This window comes from Myxocyprinus asiaticus, chromosome 3 (assembly GCF_019703515.2).
Source record: "Myxocyprinus asiaticus isolate MX2 ecotype Aquarium Trade chromosome 3, UBuf_Myxa_2, whole genome shotgun sequence".
Taxonomy (NCBI): Eukaryota; Metazoa; Chordata; class Actinopteri; order Cypriniformes; family Catostomidae; genus Myxocyprinus; species Myxocyprinus asiaticus.
In genome coordinates this window covers 51,580,162-51,602,233 of record NC_059346.1, presented here as the reverse complement: position 1 = coordinate 51,602,233, position 22,072 = coordinate 51,580,162, and the positions used below count along the sequence as shown (strand labels likewise).

Here is a 22,072-nt window from a genome sequence, read left to right as displayed (position 1 = left end):
TATTTAGCCAGAGGGGAACTAGCCCAATGTTATTTTTCACCACTAACCAACATCTTGTGGAGTTTTGTGTCATCATGTTTGCCCCAATAATTTTAAATGCCGTTCTTTGTCAACAATTCAGAAGATGCGGGCTACAAGTGGTGGTGGTGGTGGGGGTGTCACGGCCCCTCCCGGTTCTGGCACCCTGCTGCTAAGCAAATCTGACTTGAGGCTCCCCCTCACTTTTAAAAATGTTTTGTATTGGTGTTTTGGGTTAATTTTGAGTATATGAGGAATCTAATCTAATCTAATCATTTGAATTTGTGTCTGGCAGCCACAGAGCAATACTCGGACATACATGAGCTCTCACTATACATTGGAAACTATCTTGATCCCAGAGACTCCTCGGCTATTGTCATCCCAGTAAGAGGTTTTAAATGAATAGGCTTGAAGAAAGGCTTGAAAGCTGAGACTGTGTCTTTAAGAAGTGGCCCCCAGTGCGGGGCTGGAACCCGAGGCGCTCGAAGACAAATCACTCAAGTTCTGAGGAAGTGACGGGCAACCGAGGAGGTTTAAGAGTTCATTTGTAGTTTTACGAACAGAAAAAAAAAAGAACAAAAAAATCTGCTCATATTGTAGGCTTTGGAAAAAGGAAACTATTCGTGTATAATTAGCCAGAGTTTCCCGAATTACCACTGATACGATATGTCCCACTGTTGTGTTAAATGAGACTTTTGTAATGTACGCGCGAGCGACTTTACCGGCGTTTGTGTTGTTTGCGCTGCTGTCATCATCGTTAAGTGTTTGCTCAGAGTTGAGGGTTCTTCTTCGTCTCAGTGATGGTCAAATAACGGAGGAGGTTCTAAAAGCGGATAGTGAAAAGGACATCATAACACTGGAGTTCAAGCAGGGAGACGGGACTCTCATCACATTCCTGGCTGATTTTAAACGTGTGAGTAGAAATGCAACATAATTAAACTGTACTATAAAGGCATCCACTTTGAAAGCCTCGATGCAGCGCTGCAATCTGTCACAACATCCCAATATAATTGCATTGCTGTGGTAAGAAAACACTGTGGCCAATCAGATTTGTCTCTTTTAAGAGTGCATATAAAATGGAGTACCTTTTGAAAATTGTGCATGCACCATGGAAAACTATGTTTGGAAAAATAAAACCCACTTTATTAAAAATCAGTACTAATGAATCCAATAAAACAGGGGGGTCTGGATTATTTGGATTTTACTACCTTAAACAACACTTTTAAAATGAACTGTTTTAGGAATTTCCTTAATAATCCCTCTTCACTTTGGAATATTATCCCAAATTATATTTTTTCTAAAGTTGGTGGGCTGGATTTTCTCCCATTTTGTAATTATATTGTTGCAAAGATCCCTATCAAACTTTCTAACTTTCATAAGCAGATGCTATTGGCTTGGTCTCTAATATATAAACACAACTTTTCCCCACACAGGTATTACTTATGGAACAATAAAGATATTCTCTACAAAAATAAACCACTTTTCTTTTAACTTAACTGACACTATGATTGGAAGAATATGCTTTTCTGTAGAGCAACAAAAAAATAATTGTAAAATCAGAGCTCTCTTCCAGAGAGAGATAGTAACAATTCCTTACATATTACCATATTGGAATAATATTGTAGAAAGTATTCCTTGGGAAAAAGTATGGTCCTTGCCTCATAAGTATCTGCTTACCAATAAAGGAAATAACATTTAAATTGATTCATAAAGTTTACCCAACTAAAGCCTTTCTTAGGTGAATTAAGTCCGATATTGATATAAATTGTTCTTTCTGTCACTCTTATGAAGAAACTTTTATTCACTTGTTTTGGCTATGTACCCACACACAGAACTTTTGGTCAGATTTTTTACTGTTTATCCAACTTCATTTTGTAAGTGACTTTTCTTTCCGTTTTAAAGATGTTTTCTTTGGATTGTTTGAATACTCAAAAGAGAATACAGGAAAATATTACATAATTAATTTATGCTTCCTACTAGCTAAATTTCACATACATAAACAAAAATTGACTAGCTCTAAACCTCTCTTTTCTTTATTCAAAGTTGATCTAGACATGTATATGGAAACTATCCAAAGCTCTGTTAATCCTAAAGCAACGAAAACTGTATTTTTATATTCATCTTTTTTGCCCTCATAAAGTGTAAATTTAAGTTTCCTTTTTGTTACCCTGGCAACATATATGTATCTGTCTTATATTTTATTAAAAAAAATTTTTTTTTTTAAAAAAAACAAGGAAAAACTACCAAAAAGTTAGTCTACCACTTTTTTTTTTCTTCTTCAATTATTTGAAGTACCTTGGAGTACCATATAAATACTATGGTACATGCATATCATTATCATGATATACCATGGTACTGTATATGTCAAAGTGCCATGGTATTACCAGTTTATACCACTACTGTATTATGGTACCACCACAGTACTTTTTGTAAGGGTGTGATATCCACATTTTTTCCCTCTTGGGTAATTTACAATGTACAGTAGATTACCCTTTTTTTTTTTTTTTTTACTATTGTGCATTTGTCAACAAAAAAGTATCATGATACTAAAATGTTTTTGGACATGTTCCATGGTATTCTTAGACTTTTACTGTATGAAAGTACCCTTACAAAAAAGTACCATGGCGCTTTACATGGTATAGTGATGGTATAGTGATAAGATCGGTATATAGAAATACTAAAAATGTTATTTTTTATCTTTACAGAGTGTGATCAGTTCTGTCATCTTTAAGCAACCTTTGCGTAATTTGCTTTTTATGAATGACACATTTTGAATCCAACATGTGAATGGGGTGACATTATCGTGAATTATTGGTAACATTTTAAAGTCTGTGGCAATGGTTATTCTTAGCCCCAAGCAACCTGAAGCACAGCATTATGTCTTTATTTATGTCTCTAGTCCTATTATTCAATTTGATTCTCTTCATCCATGGAAATTTGGGTGAAATCAAGCTGTCATTTGCCAGACAGCCATGCAGCCAAAAATCCATTCATGAGGAAATAGCTGTAAAAGTATCAAAATGCTGTGGTTCGTTAAGGAAACATTAGGCAGTATTCAAAGCAGCCAAAGAGGCACATAATAGGAAACATCATAGACATTATAATTTAATTAAACCTTTTGCAGTTTTTCCTGAAGTGTAATGCAAGACTCCACTATAATGAGTCAGTGCTGTGTAAGTTGATTTGGCCTCAGTGTGCCCAAATATTCCTGGCAGTAGAGGATCCATTGCTAATAATGATATTCAGGCAGTGTATTATGAATGTTTTAGCAAACTTAGCTAACTTTTTAGTTTCGTTTTGGCTCATCCACTGAGTCACAGCTTATCTTGTTCCTCCATCATCTCTCAGTTCAAAAGCTTGGTGTGTGTTGGATCTGTGATAAGGTTTATAGAATTAAAGTATTTACTGAACAAATGCAACTGGCTGTACAGCAGTCTAGCAAGTCTAGCCAGTTTTGTTAGGCAGGCTACTTGCACAACTATATTTTATGAATTTCCTTTCCAAATACACTCACCGACCACTTTATTAGGAACACCTGTACACCTACTTTTTCATGCAATTATCTAATCAGCCAATCATGTGGCAGCAGTGCAATGCATAAAATCATGCAAATAAGGGTTAATGTTCACATCAACCATCAGAATGGGGAAAAAATGTGATCTCAGTGATTTAGATCATGGCATGATTGTTGGTGCCAGACGGGCTGGTTTGAGTATTTCTGTAACTGCTGGTCTCCTGGGATTTTCATACACAACAGTCTCTAGAGTTTACGCAGAATGGTGCCAAAAATAAAAAACATCCAGTGAGCGGCAGTTCTGTGGATGGAAAAGCTTTGTTGATGAGAGAGGTCAACGGAGAATGGGCAGATTGGTTCGAACTGACAGAAAGGCTACGGTAACTCAGATAACCACTCTGTACAATTGTAGTGAGCAGAATAGCATCTCAGAATGCACAACATGTCAAACCTTGAGGCAGATGGGCTACAACAGCAGCAGGAGGTTAAAAGTTCTGTTGCTGAAAACAGTCTGTGCTTAATGACATTTGCTGGAATGGTTGTTGACCAGTTTTCAGGTAAAATATCCACAGAATGCCATCAAAAGCAAGTTGTATACAAAAATATGCATTCCCGTTTGAATTTTGGCTGTCAATCGATTAAAATTTTTAATCAAACTAATTACACGATGTGCCAATTAATTGCATATCAATATTTATTGATTTTTTAATAATTCTAACTATAATATGTAATAAATATTATAATGCAGATAATTAAAATACATTACATCATATTGTGGTAGCAGACAAGTAAAGCATTTAAACAATACAAAAAATGGCTTTAAATTTCAAATATTGATTATTTTATTGGAGTGACTTTGTACTAGGTGTAAATAGCACATGCCACACAGTGCAGCTATTTGCACTCCAATAGTCTGATAGAAACACTGAAATTGAATACAAACTGCACCACTAGTGTCGCTTCCGTGGCATGGTCTGTATTGATGGTGTGGATGTGTTTTTTTTTCATGCAGACGACCCGGGTTCGATTCCGCCTTTTGTCTTACTTTCTCCCATCCTTTTTCCTGTGTCAGCAATTAATATTTCCTTTAATACTACTTAGAATACTACATTAAAATTAATATAAATATTGGTATTCTCACACTGATTTGGTCACATCTAAGGTTGGATAATTGAGTGATTTGATCTGGGTAAAATTAACCATGGTTTTAGTATAGTAATATTGTAGAAACCATGGTCCATTTTTCAGGTGGAAGCCATAGTTTTAATGAAACTGACCTTGGTGTTACTACAGTAATATGGTGTTAATATAGTAACCGTGTTTAATTTTGTGGTTACTATGATTTTACTACAAAATACCATGGTAATACTATGGTTATTGTAGTAAAACTATGGTTAATTTTTGTATGGGAAGGTCAGGGTTAGGTTTAGGTAGGGGATGGTGTAGGGTGTCTGTGGGACTCTAAATAAACACAATAAACATGCTGCAGTGATGCCCCTATACTGTATGTTAGTATTTCATTAGGAGTGCAAATAGTATCTGCCACTATCTGCACCGTGGTGTAAATAGCATCTGCCTTATTTTATTTTCATCTCATATCAACCCTATTGTTGACTGAATTCCATCTACACTATGTGCTCAGACAGACGCTTTTGGAGCGTATTACTTTGTTTGTGTCACATATTCCTAGATTTGATACTAGATTTTCTAGTAATAAGCACTTTGTTTTTACGACTCTGATTGCGTGTTGTGTTCTGTCCAGCTAGGGAGAGCAAGAGCTCGTCATCTATGGAAAGCTGAGTTGCTTGTTGCTATCATTGATTTGATGAGGCATGTTGCCTGTACAGCTGGAGTTTTTGCAAAATTGCAAAAAACATCAAGGTGGTACTTTAAGCTTAAATTGCTCCAATAGAAGGAACATTCCTTATTACGGAATTTACCTATGGGTTCTGGGGAACGGTTAATTGCCTAAATTTTTTAAACACATTATTTTTCACACTAAATTAACGTGTTATATCGACAGCGCTGATATTTTGTAAACTGTATTCCTTAACCCCAATCCTAAACCTAAGCATCAGTGGAGTAAAAATGTAATCTCTGAGGACAAATGCAACCTCTGAATCAAGCTCACCATTGATTCTAAGAATGCAATTACTTCCTGGTTTCCATGGGACCAGAACCCGCGTCTCAAAGGCTGCTTACGCAACGCACTATCAGTAGCACCACAGGAAAAGGTTAGCACATTTTAATTGATGGAGAAATGTCTGATGACGCTTGTTAGTAATTCACCAGAATGGGGTCGATTTCAGTATACTGGAACATTCGGTAGCACCATGTCGATTTCCATTGTAATCATGTTGATGTTAAATATTGGTCTATATTGTTTAATTAAGTGGTCTTTATTTTTATGTATGCCTGTACTTTAAGATTACCTTAATTACCTGGACATGTTGAAACACATGAAAGCACACACTCAAGATGTGTGAAAGCAACAGCTTTAACTAATCTTGTCCATCAGGCCCCCTGTTGTCATGGAAGACATTCTCCATGGGACTTCCCACTCCTGCATAAAGTATCATTTTGATGATCTCACAGCATACTTGTCCACCACACACACATTCCTCTGTACTCACAATAAGCCATTGGCTTTTAGTGATGGAATGTCATCTTTTCTGTGATTTAATGTCTCTCTGTTTAACAGAGTCTTCCAGTCCTTTCAAACAACAGCCACCAGAGTTTGTCCTCCCAGTTCGTGGAGGAAATGAGCCTGTTATATTAGTTATAGCTGTCGTGCCAGCAGCTTATACACAGTGGCCATATTCAGTTTGAATGCCATAAGTGCAGTTACTGGAATGGGGGTGAATAAAAGCAGTATTGTTGCAGTGAAAGAGAGGCTGTATTCTTGGTTATGTCTATATGGGAGCAGTGGCCTGCTTTGCTGTGGGTGGGTTAGTTGGTGGGTCAGGGAAAAGATCAGCGGATGCTCTGGGTCATGGTAAGAGGTTAAGCTTGAGTTTCATGTGCTCTAGAGGTCTGGTCTGTTTATAGTATTAAGAGGGACTCTGTTTCCCTTTCATTGTTAGTGATTTGTTTAATAGGTTTGGATTGGGATGCCTCCTCCTGTCAGACAGCTCATTTGTTCACATTTATTATAATTCCACATTTTTCTGCTGTTAATGCAACTTCAAAAAAAAAAAAAAAAATAAGTGCAAAAAAATGTTTTTTGAAAATAAGAAATAAAATAATACATTTCATGAGGCTGTAGCTTAAAACAAGTAAAAAAAAAAAAAGAATTAATAAAAAAAAAAAAAAAGGAAAAAAGAAAAGCTGCCAGTGGAACAAGACAAAATACATTAATATCCAAGATACATTATATGAAAATGAGTCCTGAGATCTTATGCAATTTTACTATGCTAAATGTACATTGTAGATATATTTTGTGGAAAACAAGGATTTTTTTTTTTTAATCATAGCTAAATGTATCTTGGAGTATATTTCCTTGTGTATATATTTTTAGAGGTAAACTTTATTTATTTATTTATTTTTGTTGCAATTTTGCTTCTTAGCTAAATATATCTGAAGTAGGGCTGCAGAATTAATCGAAATAAAATCTAAATCATGAAGTGACCTTTTGCGATTAATAAACCAAAAAGGGCTGTGATTTAATTAAATAAATAAATAGTCTGCTCACGCTGCATGCTTCAAGTTTTGCTCTATCTTGTCTTTATTTTGTGAGTGCATTTTTACAGTATTTTCAGAGCTCCACTTCTCCATCTCGTGCTCAGATTAACAGATGTGCTGTAAGATCGGTTCAGTTTGCTTATGTGTGCTGAGTGCGTTATATTAAAAGCGTAATTTGCTCAAATTTGCGCAATTCCAAATAAATTTGTCCGCTACAAGTTAATATACAGATAATACACCCCATGGCACAGGGTATTTGTGAACAGGGGAAGAGATGTTAAAATGAGGAGTACGTTATACAGCTGTTGTGAATTCAGCTACACACAGAAACTCTTGATGCAGTTATCCGTCAAAATAAAAGCTTGACGGTTTAGAACAGTTTGGTTTAACTGGAACGCATAGCAATGTCCCGTGCAAGTTAAGATTTTATTCAGAAATATATAGCTATTGTATAATAATAATTATAATAAATATAATACTATAATATCACAATAAATTTGTATTACAATAATAAAGTTGACTGGGTTTAAAAAAAATACAGGTACAGTGGACAGGTACAATGTGAACATGAAGAGAACAGTGGGGTTTTTCTTTATTCTCACTTTGTTTCACTGTATTATTTATTTATTTGTTTAATTAATTACTTACTAGTTTTTTGTTTATCATAGGCCAGTTCAAATCGCAATATTTTTCAAAATAATCGCAATATGACTTCTTTTTTTGTTATTGTTGCAATTTTGCTTCTTTGCTAAATGCATATTGTTTAAGGGTGTATAGATATTTTTTCTGGAAAACAAGGATTATTTTTTGCATTTTTGCAATTTTTCTTCTTAGCTAATTTTATCTTGATATCTTACTATCTTTTAATGGAAAATGTTTTTTTTTGTTTGTTTTTTATTTTATTTTTTTTGCACTACTGTATATTCTGTGCCTGTAAGTCTGTTCTTCTAAAGTTTGGTTAAACAGCTATGCAAAATTTGTATTTCCTGAGAAATGTTTAGATGTTTAGGATAAGGCAAAACATCCACCCCACTCTAGTGAAATTTAATAATGATAGCATAAAAACATTGTTGTAATGCATGTTTGTCTTATGCCTGTGTATCTAAGCGCACATTTTATTTGGTTTTGTTTCAAACAGCATGTGAAGATATTTCGCGCACTGGTGCTTGGGGAGCCGGAGAGGGGCCAGACACAGTACCAGGCCCTCTGCTTCATCTCCTGGTTGGATCATGGAGAGCTCATCCCCACTGAAGCCATGGCCAGACTCAGACAGGTATTCACTTTGTTTCAAAAGCACAGCCACAGTACATGTTAACATGAGATGCATAATAAAATTGCTCACAAACTGTCTGTGAAAAGTTATACCCTAACTTGACCTCTCATTGCCATGTAAAGCTGTATTTTGTACACGCAAGGAAACTAGAAACTATTTACATAGAGAAAAATCCACTCGCAGAAATTAACCAGATGTTCATCTGCCTAATAGTCCCACCGTACACAGACTTTCCTTGTAAGTAAGTGCATTGCTGTAAACATGATTTTTGTTTGTTTTTATTAATTAAGGATTTTTTGACATTATTTTTTGGTAATCGTCAGCAGGCCATAGATACTGTCTGTGTCGATACCATTAGAATCAGTGTGCAAAATGCAACATAAGTATGTCAGTGACTGTCTTTGCTGGTCTTGTCAGCAGGACAATGAGTATTCAAGAACCACTGATAGTCTATTGTCTCTATTCTACATTTTTTTGTGTTTATATCGAAGTACAAATCTATTTCCCGTGATTATTGTGTGAATCCAACAGAAAAACCCTCATGTGGTGCGGAGTGCAGATGACAGTTGTGGAGTGGAACAGCTCAGTATAAACGCAGTGATCAACATGAGTCTTTCCTGGCACCTCAGTACGCACATACCGAATGTGTGCAGGGACGCACGAGACCTCATATACACACGGCAGCAAGATGTCAAACACTGGGTGGACAGAGGTCAGTATATAAATACATAGTAATCATGGACATAAAAAAAAACTTGATTGACATTTTGGACTCGGCTAGGCAAAGCTCAGCATGCAAAGTCTTATCCAGTTTTCGTGAGAGCACTAATTCTAAGCGCAATTTTCATGCCAGCGCAAAGCACAAGTGGCCGTGTCTGGGAGTGTGTGCGTTATCTGTGGGTGTATGACATTGCGCGTTCATAAATTCGAAACAATTGTTTTCTATGAATGTACGCACACCGGCACAATCGCTCAGTGTCTGTTGCGCTTGTGAACCAGTGAGATGCGCGACGGGGATCGCGTAACACTTTGAATGCGGTACAGAATTGTCTGTTGCAAAACTCTTATGTCTCGGTGATGAAACTAGTTTAAAACAAACAGCCCCCACATTTTAAATGGCACTGACAAAGAAAACAGGAGAAAACATAAATTAGAAGGCTTTTCCATTCTCAAATCACAACACTTACAGAACTTTACTATGGATTTACTGCAATAACACTAACTGTACTGTACTATGGTAGTTGTGGCAGAAAAAGTTTCTAAATGTATTTAGACTGCTGTTTTTTCATTACAAAAATGTCATAGTTCTTAATGTAGAAACGTCTCAGTTACTGTCGTAACCTCCGTTCCCTGATGGAGGGAACGAGACGTTGTGTCGATGTAGTGACACTAGGGGTCGCCCTTGGGAGCTCCAAACACCTCTGATCTTTGAGAAAAGGCCAATGGGAATTGGCGAGTGGAATTTGCATGCCACTCCCCCGGACATACGGTTATAAAAGGAGCTGGCTTGCAACCACTCATTCAGGTTTTGTGCTGAGGAGCCAAGACAAGGTCCCGGCCATTTCAGCGGGTAGTTCAGTGTTGTGGCAGGAAGGACACAACGTCTCGTTCCCTCCATCAGCTGGGTCTGCCTCCTCCTGGGGCAGCACTTGCAGGTTGATCCCTAAATGGGGTTGTGGGAACCTTGGGCACATAGCCCAGTCGGGATCTCAGGATTAGGCCCCGAAGGACCGTGGAGAGTTCCCACGAGGGGATTAGACGCAATCTGGGGGGTTTAACCTCCTAGCACCTCTCAGGAACCTGACGATCAAGTTGTGCTTCCCTAAATACTTACCATCTACTGCATCGTGATGTGCTGATATAGCGGCTACATACACCTTCAAGGTGGAGTAGGACAGCCGCCCCTCCAGCCTCTCCTGCAGGAAGGAAAGCACTGATCCGACTGCGCATCTCTGGGGGTCTTCGCGTTGGGAAGAACACCACTTAGCGAATAGACGCCACTTCATGGCATACAGGTGCCTCGTAGAGGGAGCCCTGGCCTGAGTGATCGTGTCTACCACTGCAGGTGGTAAGCCACTTAGGTCTTCCACGTCCCATCCAAGGGCCAGACATGGAGGATCCAAAGGTCTGGTCGCGGGTGCCAGATGGTGCCCTGTCCCTGAGAAAGAAGGTCCTTCCTCAGGGGAATTCGCCGGGGGGGGGGGGGGGCTGTTGTGAGGAGCGTGAGGTCCGAGAACCAAGTCTGGGTGGGCCAGTAAGGTGCTACTAGGATGACCTGCTCCTTGTCCTCCCTGACCTTGCACAGTGTCTTAGCAAATAGGCTCACTGGGGGAATGCATACTTGCATAGCCACGGGGGTCAGCTGTGTGCCAGCGCGTCTGTGCTGAGGGGAGCCTCGGTCAGGGCATACCAGAGCAAGCAGTGGGAGGATTCCCGGGAAGCGAACAGGTCCACCTGTGCTTGACCAAATCGACTCCAAATCAGCTGGACCACCTGGGGATGGAGTCTCCACTCTCCAGTCCTGATCAGCCACCGCAATGGGTTGGGGAGCATGAGCCATGCTCCCAAGCTCCGAGTGAGGGGGACCAAGGGGACAATCGCGTCGGACATACCGGCGGGTGGGGCCTCATGACGGGGGACCCTGAGGTGCCACTCGTGGCCGTGCTGAATCTAGGTACATCGAAGCACTTACCTGGCTCCTTATACCCACCGTAGGAGCGGTCTGGCATGGGGGAGGAGGGGAATCGTCCTCGCGACCTGTCGTGACCGTCGTGTTGAGGGTGGGATTGTGCCACGGCTGGGCGCACGGGGGCGGAAGGCCCGCCTCCGAGGCGCCGTACCTACAAAAAGAGACGGTTCCCGGCGGTCATGATAACGACGGCTGTGGACACCGACTGTGTGACCCAGGAAGTAGGAAACTGCTCTTTTCTTGAAAATGTGGGTACCGCAGCCCTTTGGGCATGCGGCAAAATAAAAGGTAAAAAAGGATTCTCTGCCCGGCCCTCCACCGGGGGAAGGATTGGTGCTCTTACCAGCTCCTGTGTAGCAGGTCTCCAACTTCCTGGGCTGCCCATCTCAGGGGCGCTTCAAAGCCTTTCTTGGGTTCTTGGCGGCTGGCCGTGAGACTGGTGGGGTCTGCTTCCTGCAGGCGTCTCCACGCCGGGGCCGGCCTGCTGGGACAGGCTGTGGCAGAGCTGGTGTTGTCACCACAGGGGGACGCCCTTGGTGACAAGCAGACGAAGGTGTGGGATCTTGAGCCGCGCCGGGGTAGGATATGTTGGATGGCCTCCGTCTGCTTCCTTACCGTCGAAAACTGCCGGGCAAAGTCTCCAACAGTGTTTCCGAATAGGCCAACCTGGGAGATGGGGGCGTCAAGAAAACGCACCTTGTCAGCCTCCCTTGACTCGACCAGTTTGAGCCAAAGGTGGCACTCCTGGACCACCAGGGTGGACATTGCCTGCTCGAGAGACCGCGCCGTGACCTCTGTCGCCCAGAGGGCGAGATTGGTCACCGAGCACAGCTCCTGCATCAATCCCAGGTCAGGATTACCCTCGTGCAGTTCTTTGAGTGCCTTGGCTTGGTGCACCTGCAGGAGAGCCATGGCATGCAGGGCAGAGGCGGCCTGTCCAGCAGCACCGTAGGCCTCAGCTGCCAGTGAAGACATGAGCCTACAGGCCCTGGACCGGAGCTTCGGACGTTTCCGCCAGGTGGCGGCGCTCTGCGGGAACAAGTGCACCGCAATGGCCTGATCCACCTGGGGAATCACCGAATATCCCTTGGCCGCCCCACTGTCGAGGGTAGTGAGAGCGGAGGAGCCCGCGGACTGGGTCCGGGCAGTAAAAGGTGCCCACCATGATTGCGTGAGCTCATCATGCACCCGTGAAGAAAGGTACCGGGGCAGAGCGCGGCCGTGAGTGGTGCTCTGGGCCCAGTAACCAATCGTCGAGCCGCGAGGGTTCAGGGGGGAGTGGAGGATTCCACTCCAGCCCGATACTCGCAGCCGTCCGGGCAATCATGGCCGCCAGTTCTGCATCAGCCTGCGACTGGGCTACCGCACCCGAGGGTGGGAGCCCAGCCGAGTCCTCCGATGCTGCTATCAATAACTCATCCTCTTCGCGAGCTCCGAATGAGATCACGAACTCGCCCTGAGACGAGCCTGAGGTCTCATCCCAGAACCCGACTGGGGCACATGAGCGTGCTGGGGAATGGGAGGTCTGTGGGGGGTTTCCCGGCGGAGAAGCTCCCATTGAGGTCCACAAATCGCCCCCAGTGCTAACCGTCTCTGTCTCATACCCGCAGGTAGAAGGACCAAGGCGGGGAGCCACGGGATGGCTTTCCCTCTGACGAAGGAAAGCCCGACCGCAACATTGCCATGGTCATGTTCTCGCAATGAGGACACAAAAGGTGTCTCCGTGTGGGAAGCACTCAAACACGTGAGACAGAGGTCGTGGCCATCAGAAGCGGAGAGATAGCGACCGCAACCAGGAATAATACACAAATGAAAGGGCATCTTGAAAAAGACGCTTTTGTAAGTAATATACTCTTTATGAGGAAAGTAATATACTCTTTATGAGGAAACAATATACTCCTTTAGCTGCTGAAGCGCCCAGGGGCGTTCTCTGCACAACGCCGGTGCAAGAGGGGGAGAAACCGCTGTAATGCGCCGTAAATCCAACAGCTTTCACTGGATAGAGGTGAATGGATCGGCAGAGTAATCTCGCTAAACACAACCGCTCGGCTCCGAAGAAAAAATCTGAATGAGTGTTTGCATGCTAGCTCCTTTTATACCCGTATGTCTGGGGGAGTGGCATGCAAATTCCACTCACCAATTCCCACTGGCCTTTTCTCAAAGATCAGAGGTGTTTGGGGCTCCCAAGTGCGACCCCTAGTGTCACTACATCGACACAATGTCGAGTGAGTGACAGAAGAGGAACCATAGTTACTAACCATGGTTGTGGGGAGCCGTGCATGGTTTTACCTATGGTGACCATGAACTATTGCAAATATCATTGTTAAAACTATGGAAACTATGTTAGAACTATGGAGCATTTACATACTTATGGACCAAGCTATCAGTTTTCCATCTGTGTAAAATCTGTACTCTTGTAATGTTCTCTGATTGTAGGAAAATGTAAGTTGTTTTGTTTGCATTCAGAAATTCTAAGATATGGCTGTAGTTTAATCAGTATGTTACTGTTGTTAATATCATAATTTGCATCTGCATCCCAACCTCAAAATCAATGCTGTACTGTCAGATGTGTATTTCAGTGCACATAACATGTAAAATTATTTGCACAGGTGCTACAAAAGCAGGTGCTGGTGCCACATTTTCAAAGGGCCCTTTGAGGGCACAAATAAACCCTGATGTGGCCAAGGTTGAAATTGAGTTTGACTCCCCTTTTTTAATCTATTCTTTGACCAACATGCGTTAATACGGGTCCGGCGTTGCGGGCTTGTGGACACGTGCACAACAGCACCGCTGCTGAAAAAAATCCTAGGGGAAACACTTGACACTACCAAATCCTTATGAATAGGCTGTTTTTATTTATAGTGACATTTCTTGATAGGGAATAGACTATATAATAGGAAGCAAACGGTGCAATAACTAGAGAAAAACCTCCGAATTAAATTGCACTCTACCCAGTCCATTAGCGTATTGTGCGTGCAATTTCACCAACCCACTTGCGCCTAGACTTCGCACATGCTTGTACGAAAATTCCAAAACTTTATGGTCATGCCCAATGACTTTGCACAAATGAAGTATCGCATAGGGCTGTGCTTAAGGCATTATGCTCTTAAAAGGGATAGTTCACCCAAAAATGAAAATTCTCTCATCATTTACTCACCCTCATGCCATCCTAGATATGAATGATTTTCTTTCTTCTGCAGAACACAAACAAAGATTTTAAGAAGAATATTTCAGCTCTGTAGGTCCATACAATGCAAGTCAACATGGTCCAAAACTTTGAAGCTCAAAAAAGCACAAAAATCTATAATGTAATTTATATGACACCAGTGGTTTAATCAATGTCTTCTGAAGTGGTACTTCCTGCCCATTAGTTGGAGATACGCATGCAAATCCCCAAAAACAAAAAAAGAAGAATGTGAAAGTTTAAATTTATAGTAAAAAAAAGGACTTAAATATTGATCTGTTTCTCACTCACACCTATCATATCACGTCAGAAGACATGGATTTATGTCGTATGGATTAATGTTATGCTGCCTTTGTGTGCTTTTGGAGCTTCAAAGTTCTGGCCACTGTTCACTTGTATAGTATGGACCTACAGAGCTGATATATTCTTCTAAAAATTTGTTTGAGTTCTGCAGAAGAAAGAAAGTCATACACATCTAGTATGGCATGACGGTGAGTAAATGATGAGAGAATTTTTAATTTTGGGTGAACTATCCCTTTAATCACTAATCCAAAATGACTGGAATAGAGCTCAACAGTGACCGCCAACTTTTTCTCCATTCATTACTTCCATAGACTTTTTATAAAATCCTTAATAAAAGAGTCGTAAGCCATGAACCAACCCAACCAGCTCAGAGGAGAATCACAACATCACGAACTTTGTTTTGAGGCAAAAAATATTTGAAAATTGGACATAAAGACAAAGGTTCAAGACTGTGTACTTAACGTCTTTCACGAGGGCACGCACTACAATCCCATGAAGCATTGCGAATTATGTCATTGAATAAAAAATGATGGAAATATATAAAACTATTGATTTTAGGTTGTTGATTATAAGTATTGAAATTATATATTTTACGTTTATTGCAAAATATTCTCATATGTACAAATATACAAGTAGTTTAAAGGTGAAGGGAGACCAACTTGATTACGTTATTCACAGTGCGTCATTGGAGCGCGCTGTCATTCCAAGGAACATTTAACGGGTTTCCGTGGCCGCAGTTCTCTGATTGGTGGATCTTTCTCTACTGTACCATGGGTAATGTAGTTGTTTACCATGAATTTCACTATCAAACATGATCTTTAAACAATGAAGTCGAAATAACGCAGATGGATGGCTTCAACGGAAGCATATACCATCTGTGAACAACCTCGTAGTTTACGGTAGGTCTGTCTTTAAAGATTTATAAGTTATCATTGAAAATCTATTCGTCTGTGGGATAAATGAATGGGATTTTTACTTCCAGAACCAGACTGTTGCGCTCTATAGTCATGGAAATTCATGATTAAAAGGTGTGGTAACCTTATGGGCAGAAAAGTACTTGGCATCGTGCATGGTTAGGACATGGTTTAACTATTTGCCTGCTTCTGACTACAACTGCATACTTTGCCTTTGCACTGACTAATTTTATCTTTACAGGGGTCGAGGGCTCAATATTCGAGGTTCTTCCCCAGAGTGTGGATGTGACTGGCTTGCAGAGCTGCAGTTCCCCAGCAGACCCATGGCAGCCCTGCGCGTGCAGTTACAGGTTCAATCTGGAGTGGTTCCCCTGTCAGCTGAAGTACTGTCGGGGTCAGGGGTCCAGCCCGTACAAGTGTGGCATCAAGAGCTGCAGCAAAAGTTACCGATTTGACTTCTACACACCCCATAAACAGCTGTGCCTTTGGGATTATGACACTTAAAAGCACTTGTGAGAAAGAAAAATCACCTTTCTCAAAATGTTGTTTTTCTGTGGCAATATTTTTACAAGTTACTAAAACAAAGATAGAGTGTCTCCATATTGTTGGTGGTACTGAAAATGTGCTTAATCACAGTTTGCAAAGTTTTTTTTTTTTACCTCATGCAGCCCAGCGTCCACATTCCTGGACATTTTATTTTGGCTTCGCAATACACAATGCATAATTTAAATTCATTTAAACTGACTTAATATTGTTCACAACACTCTAGACTGTCATTAAAGGGTTAAACTTCTGGCACACCGAGTCACGTGACACAACAACATGGGGTCGATTTCCATGGAGCACTTCTACGGGGGCAAAGCCAAAAAAGTGCCTCTGGTAAGAAACCTCTTTAACTTTCATTGAAACCTGTTTGGGTGTAAAGAGTAGCATCTCTAGTTTCATTTGATATGCAGCTTTAAAAAATGCATTCATTTTAGACATGATGTCCACATTCGTGGATTTTGGGACATTATTTCCTTAAAAGTTGAAAAAAACATGTCAGTTATTTTTGAATAACTTTCAACATTAACACATCTGTGGGTCATTTCGCTTTCATTTTAATTTTGTTATATTTTATTGTGTTATCACTGTACAATACGATTCTATTCATTAATATTAGTAAATGCATTCCTATATATTCACTGTACATTTTCACACTGATAATCAATGGGTTTATCCAAAAGCTGAAAAATGTTGCTTTCAGAGGCTTTATATGGAGGTAGGATGAAAATAAGTTGCATTTCGAACTGTTCTGAGACCGGTGCAGACAGCACACTGGAGGTTAAGTCATTAAATAAATAGGGAGCAAGGGAGCATCCTATAGCTCTCAAAGTGCATTTTTACATTTGACATTTAGTCATTTAGCTGACGCTTTTATCCAAAGCGACTTACAAATGAGACACATAGCAAGCAATTTGTCATACAAAGTTTAACAACATCTGCAGTATAAGACCAAGTTCTCACAGTGGCTGGAATAGTAAAGATACTTGCACAGAAGAAAGACAGACAAGGATTTTTTTTTTTTTTCTTTTTTTTTTTTGGACATTAAGTGCAGTGATAGAGGGGTGAACTATTCCTTTAACTGTGTTAGCTGGAAGGCCAGCCAACAAAGCATTACAGTAGTCCAGTCTTGAAATGACCAGAGCTTGGACCAGGAGCTGTGAAACATATTCAGATAGGAAAGGTCTGATTTTCCTGATTTAATCCAAACTTCCAAACAAAAGTTCAGTTTCAGGCTGCAGATGATGTTTGGACCAGTCAACATGTCTGGCAGACATGGGACAATGATAATCAGTACATAGATTCGGAATTTACAATGTATAATTTTAATTGAACATGGTTGGCAGTGATTGGATGATGCTGGCCTTTAAATCAGAATGAATTATGCAAATTTCTGATGTAATGTCTGTAACGTCTCAAAAACATGAATAATCAACACTCCTGCAAACATAAACAATTTGATTTTAAAAATCTGACTTTCTATCACTTGGTATTATTTAAATTTCACAATTTAGTCCCGTTGTCCACGTATGTGGACATCAATTTTTAGGAAAACTATTTGCTCTAGATTATTTTTGTATTATTATTATTATTATTTTGCTCTTTTATTAGTTGCTACTAGTTACAGATCAAAAAGGGAAATGGAAAATGCTCACACACTCAGGTCTCAGGAGGTTAAAAAAACGTGATATATAGACTGATGAAAATTTCATCCTAAATCATTTGTTACTTTGAGGAACAATTTTGATAATGAGATTATCTTGACTTTTTTTGTATAGACTTTGTCTTAACAGGGAATTGTCCCTAACCTAGTGTCTTACAAGTGTAACATAGTTGACTGGTTACTATGCTTGACTACATTGTCAAGTTATTGTCTTTCCTAAAGCATTTCATGGGAAAGAAAGAAAGGATATTTTGTCATGTGTTGTCAAGCCGTTTATCTTTTCAGTTTTGTACATCACTACAATTGTACCTCAGGGCAGGAAATGGTGTTATTATGCTTAAGTCGTAGGATTAGTTCTGCCTTAAGGCAGCTATTTTGTAGGTTTTACTTTATGCTGAATTTTTACATATCAAAATATTTGAATGTTAAAATTTTTGCTTTCCATATAATCCCTTATGTTGAGGAAATAATTCGTAGAAAAGAGAGTAATTTGAAAAATATTCAAATTCAGTTGTGAGAAATGTTTACTGATGTCTGAATGTGTCTCCTCTAGTTATCCTTTTTGAACGTTAAAGCCGTTAATTCACTTTTTACGCCTTTTTACTTTTTTACCTTAAAGTTTAACCTTATTGCCTTCACTTTAACGCAAACCGTTTATTGTTGTGATTTTGCATTGTCAAATGAGTTTAGCCGTGTAGTAATCAACAAAATTTTCAACAAAAACCTGAGCAAAATATCTTTGTTTACAATTTACAATATTATAATAATAGGCTATCATGCAAGCTTTTAAAGTCTATTCAGACTTGGGATTCACATTTTTGCTCCCTCCTCGTGAGGCTGAGAATGTAAAACTTTAACAAAAGGTTTATGTGGCAGCTAAGACAGCGTCTCTGGACATAATGTGATGTCTATTTATTGCAAATGTATTCAATTGATGCCAAATTTCTTACTCTCAGCTAAGTTGCTCTCTATAGCCTTGACCAGTTCTGATTTACATTTCAATTGCAACTGTCTTATGAATGGAATGGCCTTTTGTTTTGTTTTGTTTTGTGATATACATTATTGGTGTTTAAACTCCAGTCTTTCTAAAAGGCTTTGACAACTTTTCTTTCTGCTGTTTACTTGACAGCAGCCACTATCCTGATATCATTTATTTCTAAAGTATTATAATAATTTTTTTGTAATTTCGTTCAAAATAATGGATTTTTCTTTTGGTAAGATACAACTTAATAACATTTGTGGTAGGTAATTGGATTATTATATGGTTCTGTATGCAGTACAACTTCTGTATTATTTTGTATTCTCATTGATTTGAGCTTTGGTATGGACATAAATGCTCAGGCATGTGTCCCTGCATTACTAATAAAGTTTTAAAACAGGCACAGCCAAACATTAATGAAGCAATTGAAGCATTTTACTGTCAGTATCTTACAAAATATGTTATTTATGCAATAAAGTATTTTCCACAAATGAGCATGTGCCTATCAGTGTTTGCATAATTTTTGGGATTTTATAATCTGACCAATTGTAACCCAAATCTGACCCTTAAATGTTTAAACTATGTCATGAATAATTATGGTTAATGCTTTTAGAACGTCCATTTCATTTTTTCCTTTACAGAAACTGAATACTGCCCTCTAGTGTAAATTCAGTGTAATGATGCCGAATGATGTGACTTCAAACTCATTTTGGAACAAGGATAAAAATGTATATATATATATATATATAACATCCAGTATGCCACCTGCAAACGGCTCTATTAAAAGGAGACTGGGGCTAGTTGCACTTTTTAACGCAGTGAATACTTCTCATGGTAAGTTTATTTTTGAAAGCCACAAACAGTACTTTAAAATTTTGGCTACAAAAAGCTATGAACATTTCTACCTTTATTGCCCATAAAAAGATACAATTAATTGACCACACACTGAATTTCTCCAGTGGTGTAACTACAGGCAGTGCAGGGTGTGCAGTGCCCGGGGTGAAAACGGCCGAGGGGGACCACAAAACATTTTTTGTGAAACAACAAAAATTTAAAAGGAAAATGTACCCAAAATTTCAAGCCATTGTTTTGTCCAACAAATATTGTAATTTATCAATTGTATACATTTCTAACATTCAAAACATATGACAACTTGCCCAAACCTGACATTTATGAAAAATTCCTTTGTCCCAAGAACACCTTTCGAAATTTCACCTTCATTATATTAGTAAATGAATGTAGAGGAGACCGGCGTTGGTTGGCACACTTTTTCATACTTTGTTGAATATCTCTGGTGGAACAATTGATACCCCAAGTAGGTGCAAATGAAAGCTTAAGTTCTTAGGCAAAAAAAAAAATAAAAAATGCATTTAATGTCACCAAGTATTTATTGACTTTTGTTCATTTATGGTCAAAGTTATGTTTGGCACAGGTTGTGGGGTTGGTTGGCACAGTGTTAAAACGCCATAGTTTTAAGAGAGAAGTAACAAACAACAGTATATTTTAAACCAGGAAAACAGAACAACACATATGAGTAATGATTATGTAATTCATATAATTGTATTAATTTGATTAGGATTAATATACACATATTTGCAGTTTGGAATTAACATAAACAATTTTTACTTCACCCAAGTGGGAAAGTTCACCCAAAAATGGGTTTACTCACCCTCATGCCATCCCAGATGTGTATGACTTTCTTTCTTCTGCTGAACACAAACATAAACTTTCAGAAGAATATTTCAGCTCTGTAGGTCCATACAATGCAAGTGAATGGTGAGCAGAACTTTCAAGCTCCAAAAATCACATAAAGGCAGCATAAAAGTAACCCATACAACTCCAGTGGTTTAATCCATGACTTCTGAAGACATCCAGTTGGTTTTGGGTGAGAACAGATCAAAATGTAACTCCATTTTCACTGTACATCTTGACAACAGTGTCCTTGGTGATTTCAAGCTCAATTGCACTTCCTATAGCACCATCTAGCGCTCTGCGCATGCGTGAAGCTCTAGGAAGTGTAATTGAGCTTGAAATCATGGTCGTGAAGGCGGAATGGTGGCAGTGGATAGCATTCACAGCAGGAAGAAGGTCCCCGGTTTGAGTCCTGGCTCGCCCAGGGCTTTTCTATGTGGAACTTGCATGTTCTCCCTGTGTTCAGGTGGGTTTCCTCCAGGTGCTCCAGTTTCCCCCACAGTCCAAATACATGCAGGTCAAGGGAATTTGAAACTCTAAATTGCCTGTAGTTGAGAGTGAGAGTATGAATGTGTTTGTCTGTGTGTGTTAGCCCTGTGATGGACTGGCCACCTGTCTATGGTGTTTCCCTGCCTTCGGCCTGAGACAGCTGGGAAAGGCTCCAGCAATACCCATGACCCTACATAGGACAAGCGGCTACAGAAGAAGGACTGATGGAAAATGATCGTGACTAGAGACTGCAATTACAAGATGTTCACAGGGCTCGGAGGAAATCATCCAGGGAACACAGTTTGTGAACACTGCTGGGAGTCAACAGCGCACATCTTCAGCTCAGGGGAGGTGAAAGGCGCTATGCGCAAGCGATACACCTGGCCAGCTGTCCCGGACTTACCTGCTTGTGCCTGCCACTACACGGGACAAAACCGGTTCCACCCGGAGATTGTAGAACCTCGCAAATGTGTTGGGTGTTGCCCAGCCCGCTGCTCTGCAAATGTCTGTTAGAGAGGCACCACTGGTCAAGGCCCAGGAGGCTCATAGCCCTGCCAGGGGCGGCACGTCCTGGGCGTGATATGCCATTGGTATGGCGTCAATCACAAAAGCATATTTGGACTAAAAGAATTAGATCTTTATAATCATGCCCTTTTCATTTCGACATGATACAAATATTTATCAATATTAACATATCAATATTCAAACAATAAGTAAACCTAGACTACTATATGCACTAAAAATGTATGTATTCCATGATAGTCTAAGGGTCAATTCATGATTACTTTTTTGTGCTTAGAATAGTTTATTTATGACAAAATTAATATCTGATTATTATTTTTAAAACATGGATACTTGCATGGTATTTCTGCTTATGGCACTTCAGTACCGCTCTGTTGTCATGACAGTCAGCACGTTTTTTATTTTTATTTCTGTTGGCTTGCACAAGAATCAACAATCTTTCAAATGTGTAACAAATTGTTTCCCACGATTGTGATTCCTGTGTAAATACATTCATGTTGCCTCTGTCCATTAAAAAGTATGTGTAAACACACCTTTTCTGGTATATATGCCACTCCTGTGCTATTCCCTCCCCCATTTTGCCCCCTTTAGCACAAAACTTCACCTAA

The 22,072-nt window shown here is 39.9% G+C and overlaps 1 protein-coding gene across 1 annotated transcript; it reads left to right on the top strand.

Annotated features, from left to right (window-relative positions):
* The first annotated feature begins 537 nt into the window (after positions 1 to 537).
* LOC127424753 (out at first protein homolog) lies at positions 538 to 19,239 on the top strand. Its single transcript, XM_051670192.1, has 4 exons — positions 538 to 931; positions 8,352 to 8,486; positions 9,018 to 9,198; positions 15,818 to 19,239. Exons 1-4 carry the CDS (start codon positions 719 to 721, stop codon positions 16,078 to 16,080), a joined length of 792 nt encoding a protein of 263 aa, XP_051526152.1. The 5' UTR covers positions 538 to 718; the 3' UTR covers positions 16,081 to 19,239.
* The last annotated feature ends 2,833 nt before the right edge of the window (positions 19,240 to 22,072 follow it).

What these genes read in the sequence shown, in the direction of transcription:
- LOC127424753 (XM_051670192.1), top strand. Translation starts at nt 719, where the DNA reads ATGTACGCGCGAGCGACTTTACCGGCGTTTGTGTTGTTTGCGCTGCTG. An exon ending in CCATGGCCAGACTCAGACAG is followed by an intron (nt 8,487 to 9,017) that starts GTATTCACTTTG and finishes TGAATCCAACAG; the next exon opens with AAAAACCCTCATGTGGTGCG. An exon ending in CAAACACTGGGTGGACAGAG is followed by an intron (nt 9,199 to 15,817) that starts GTCAGTATATAA and finishes TTATCTTTACAG; the next exon opens with GGGTCGAGGGCTCAATATTC.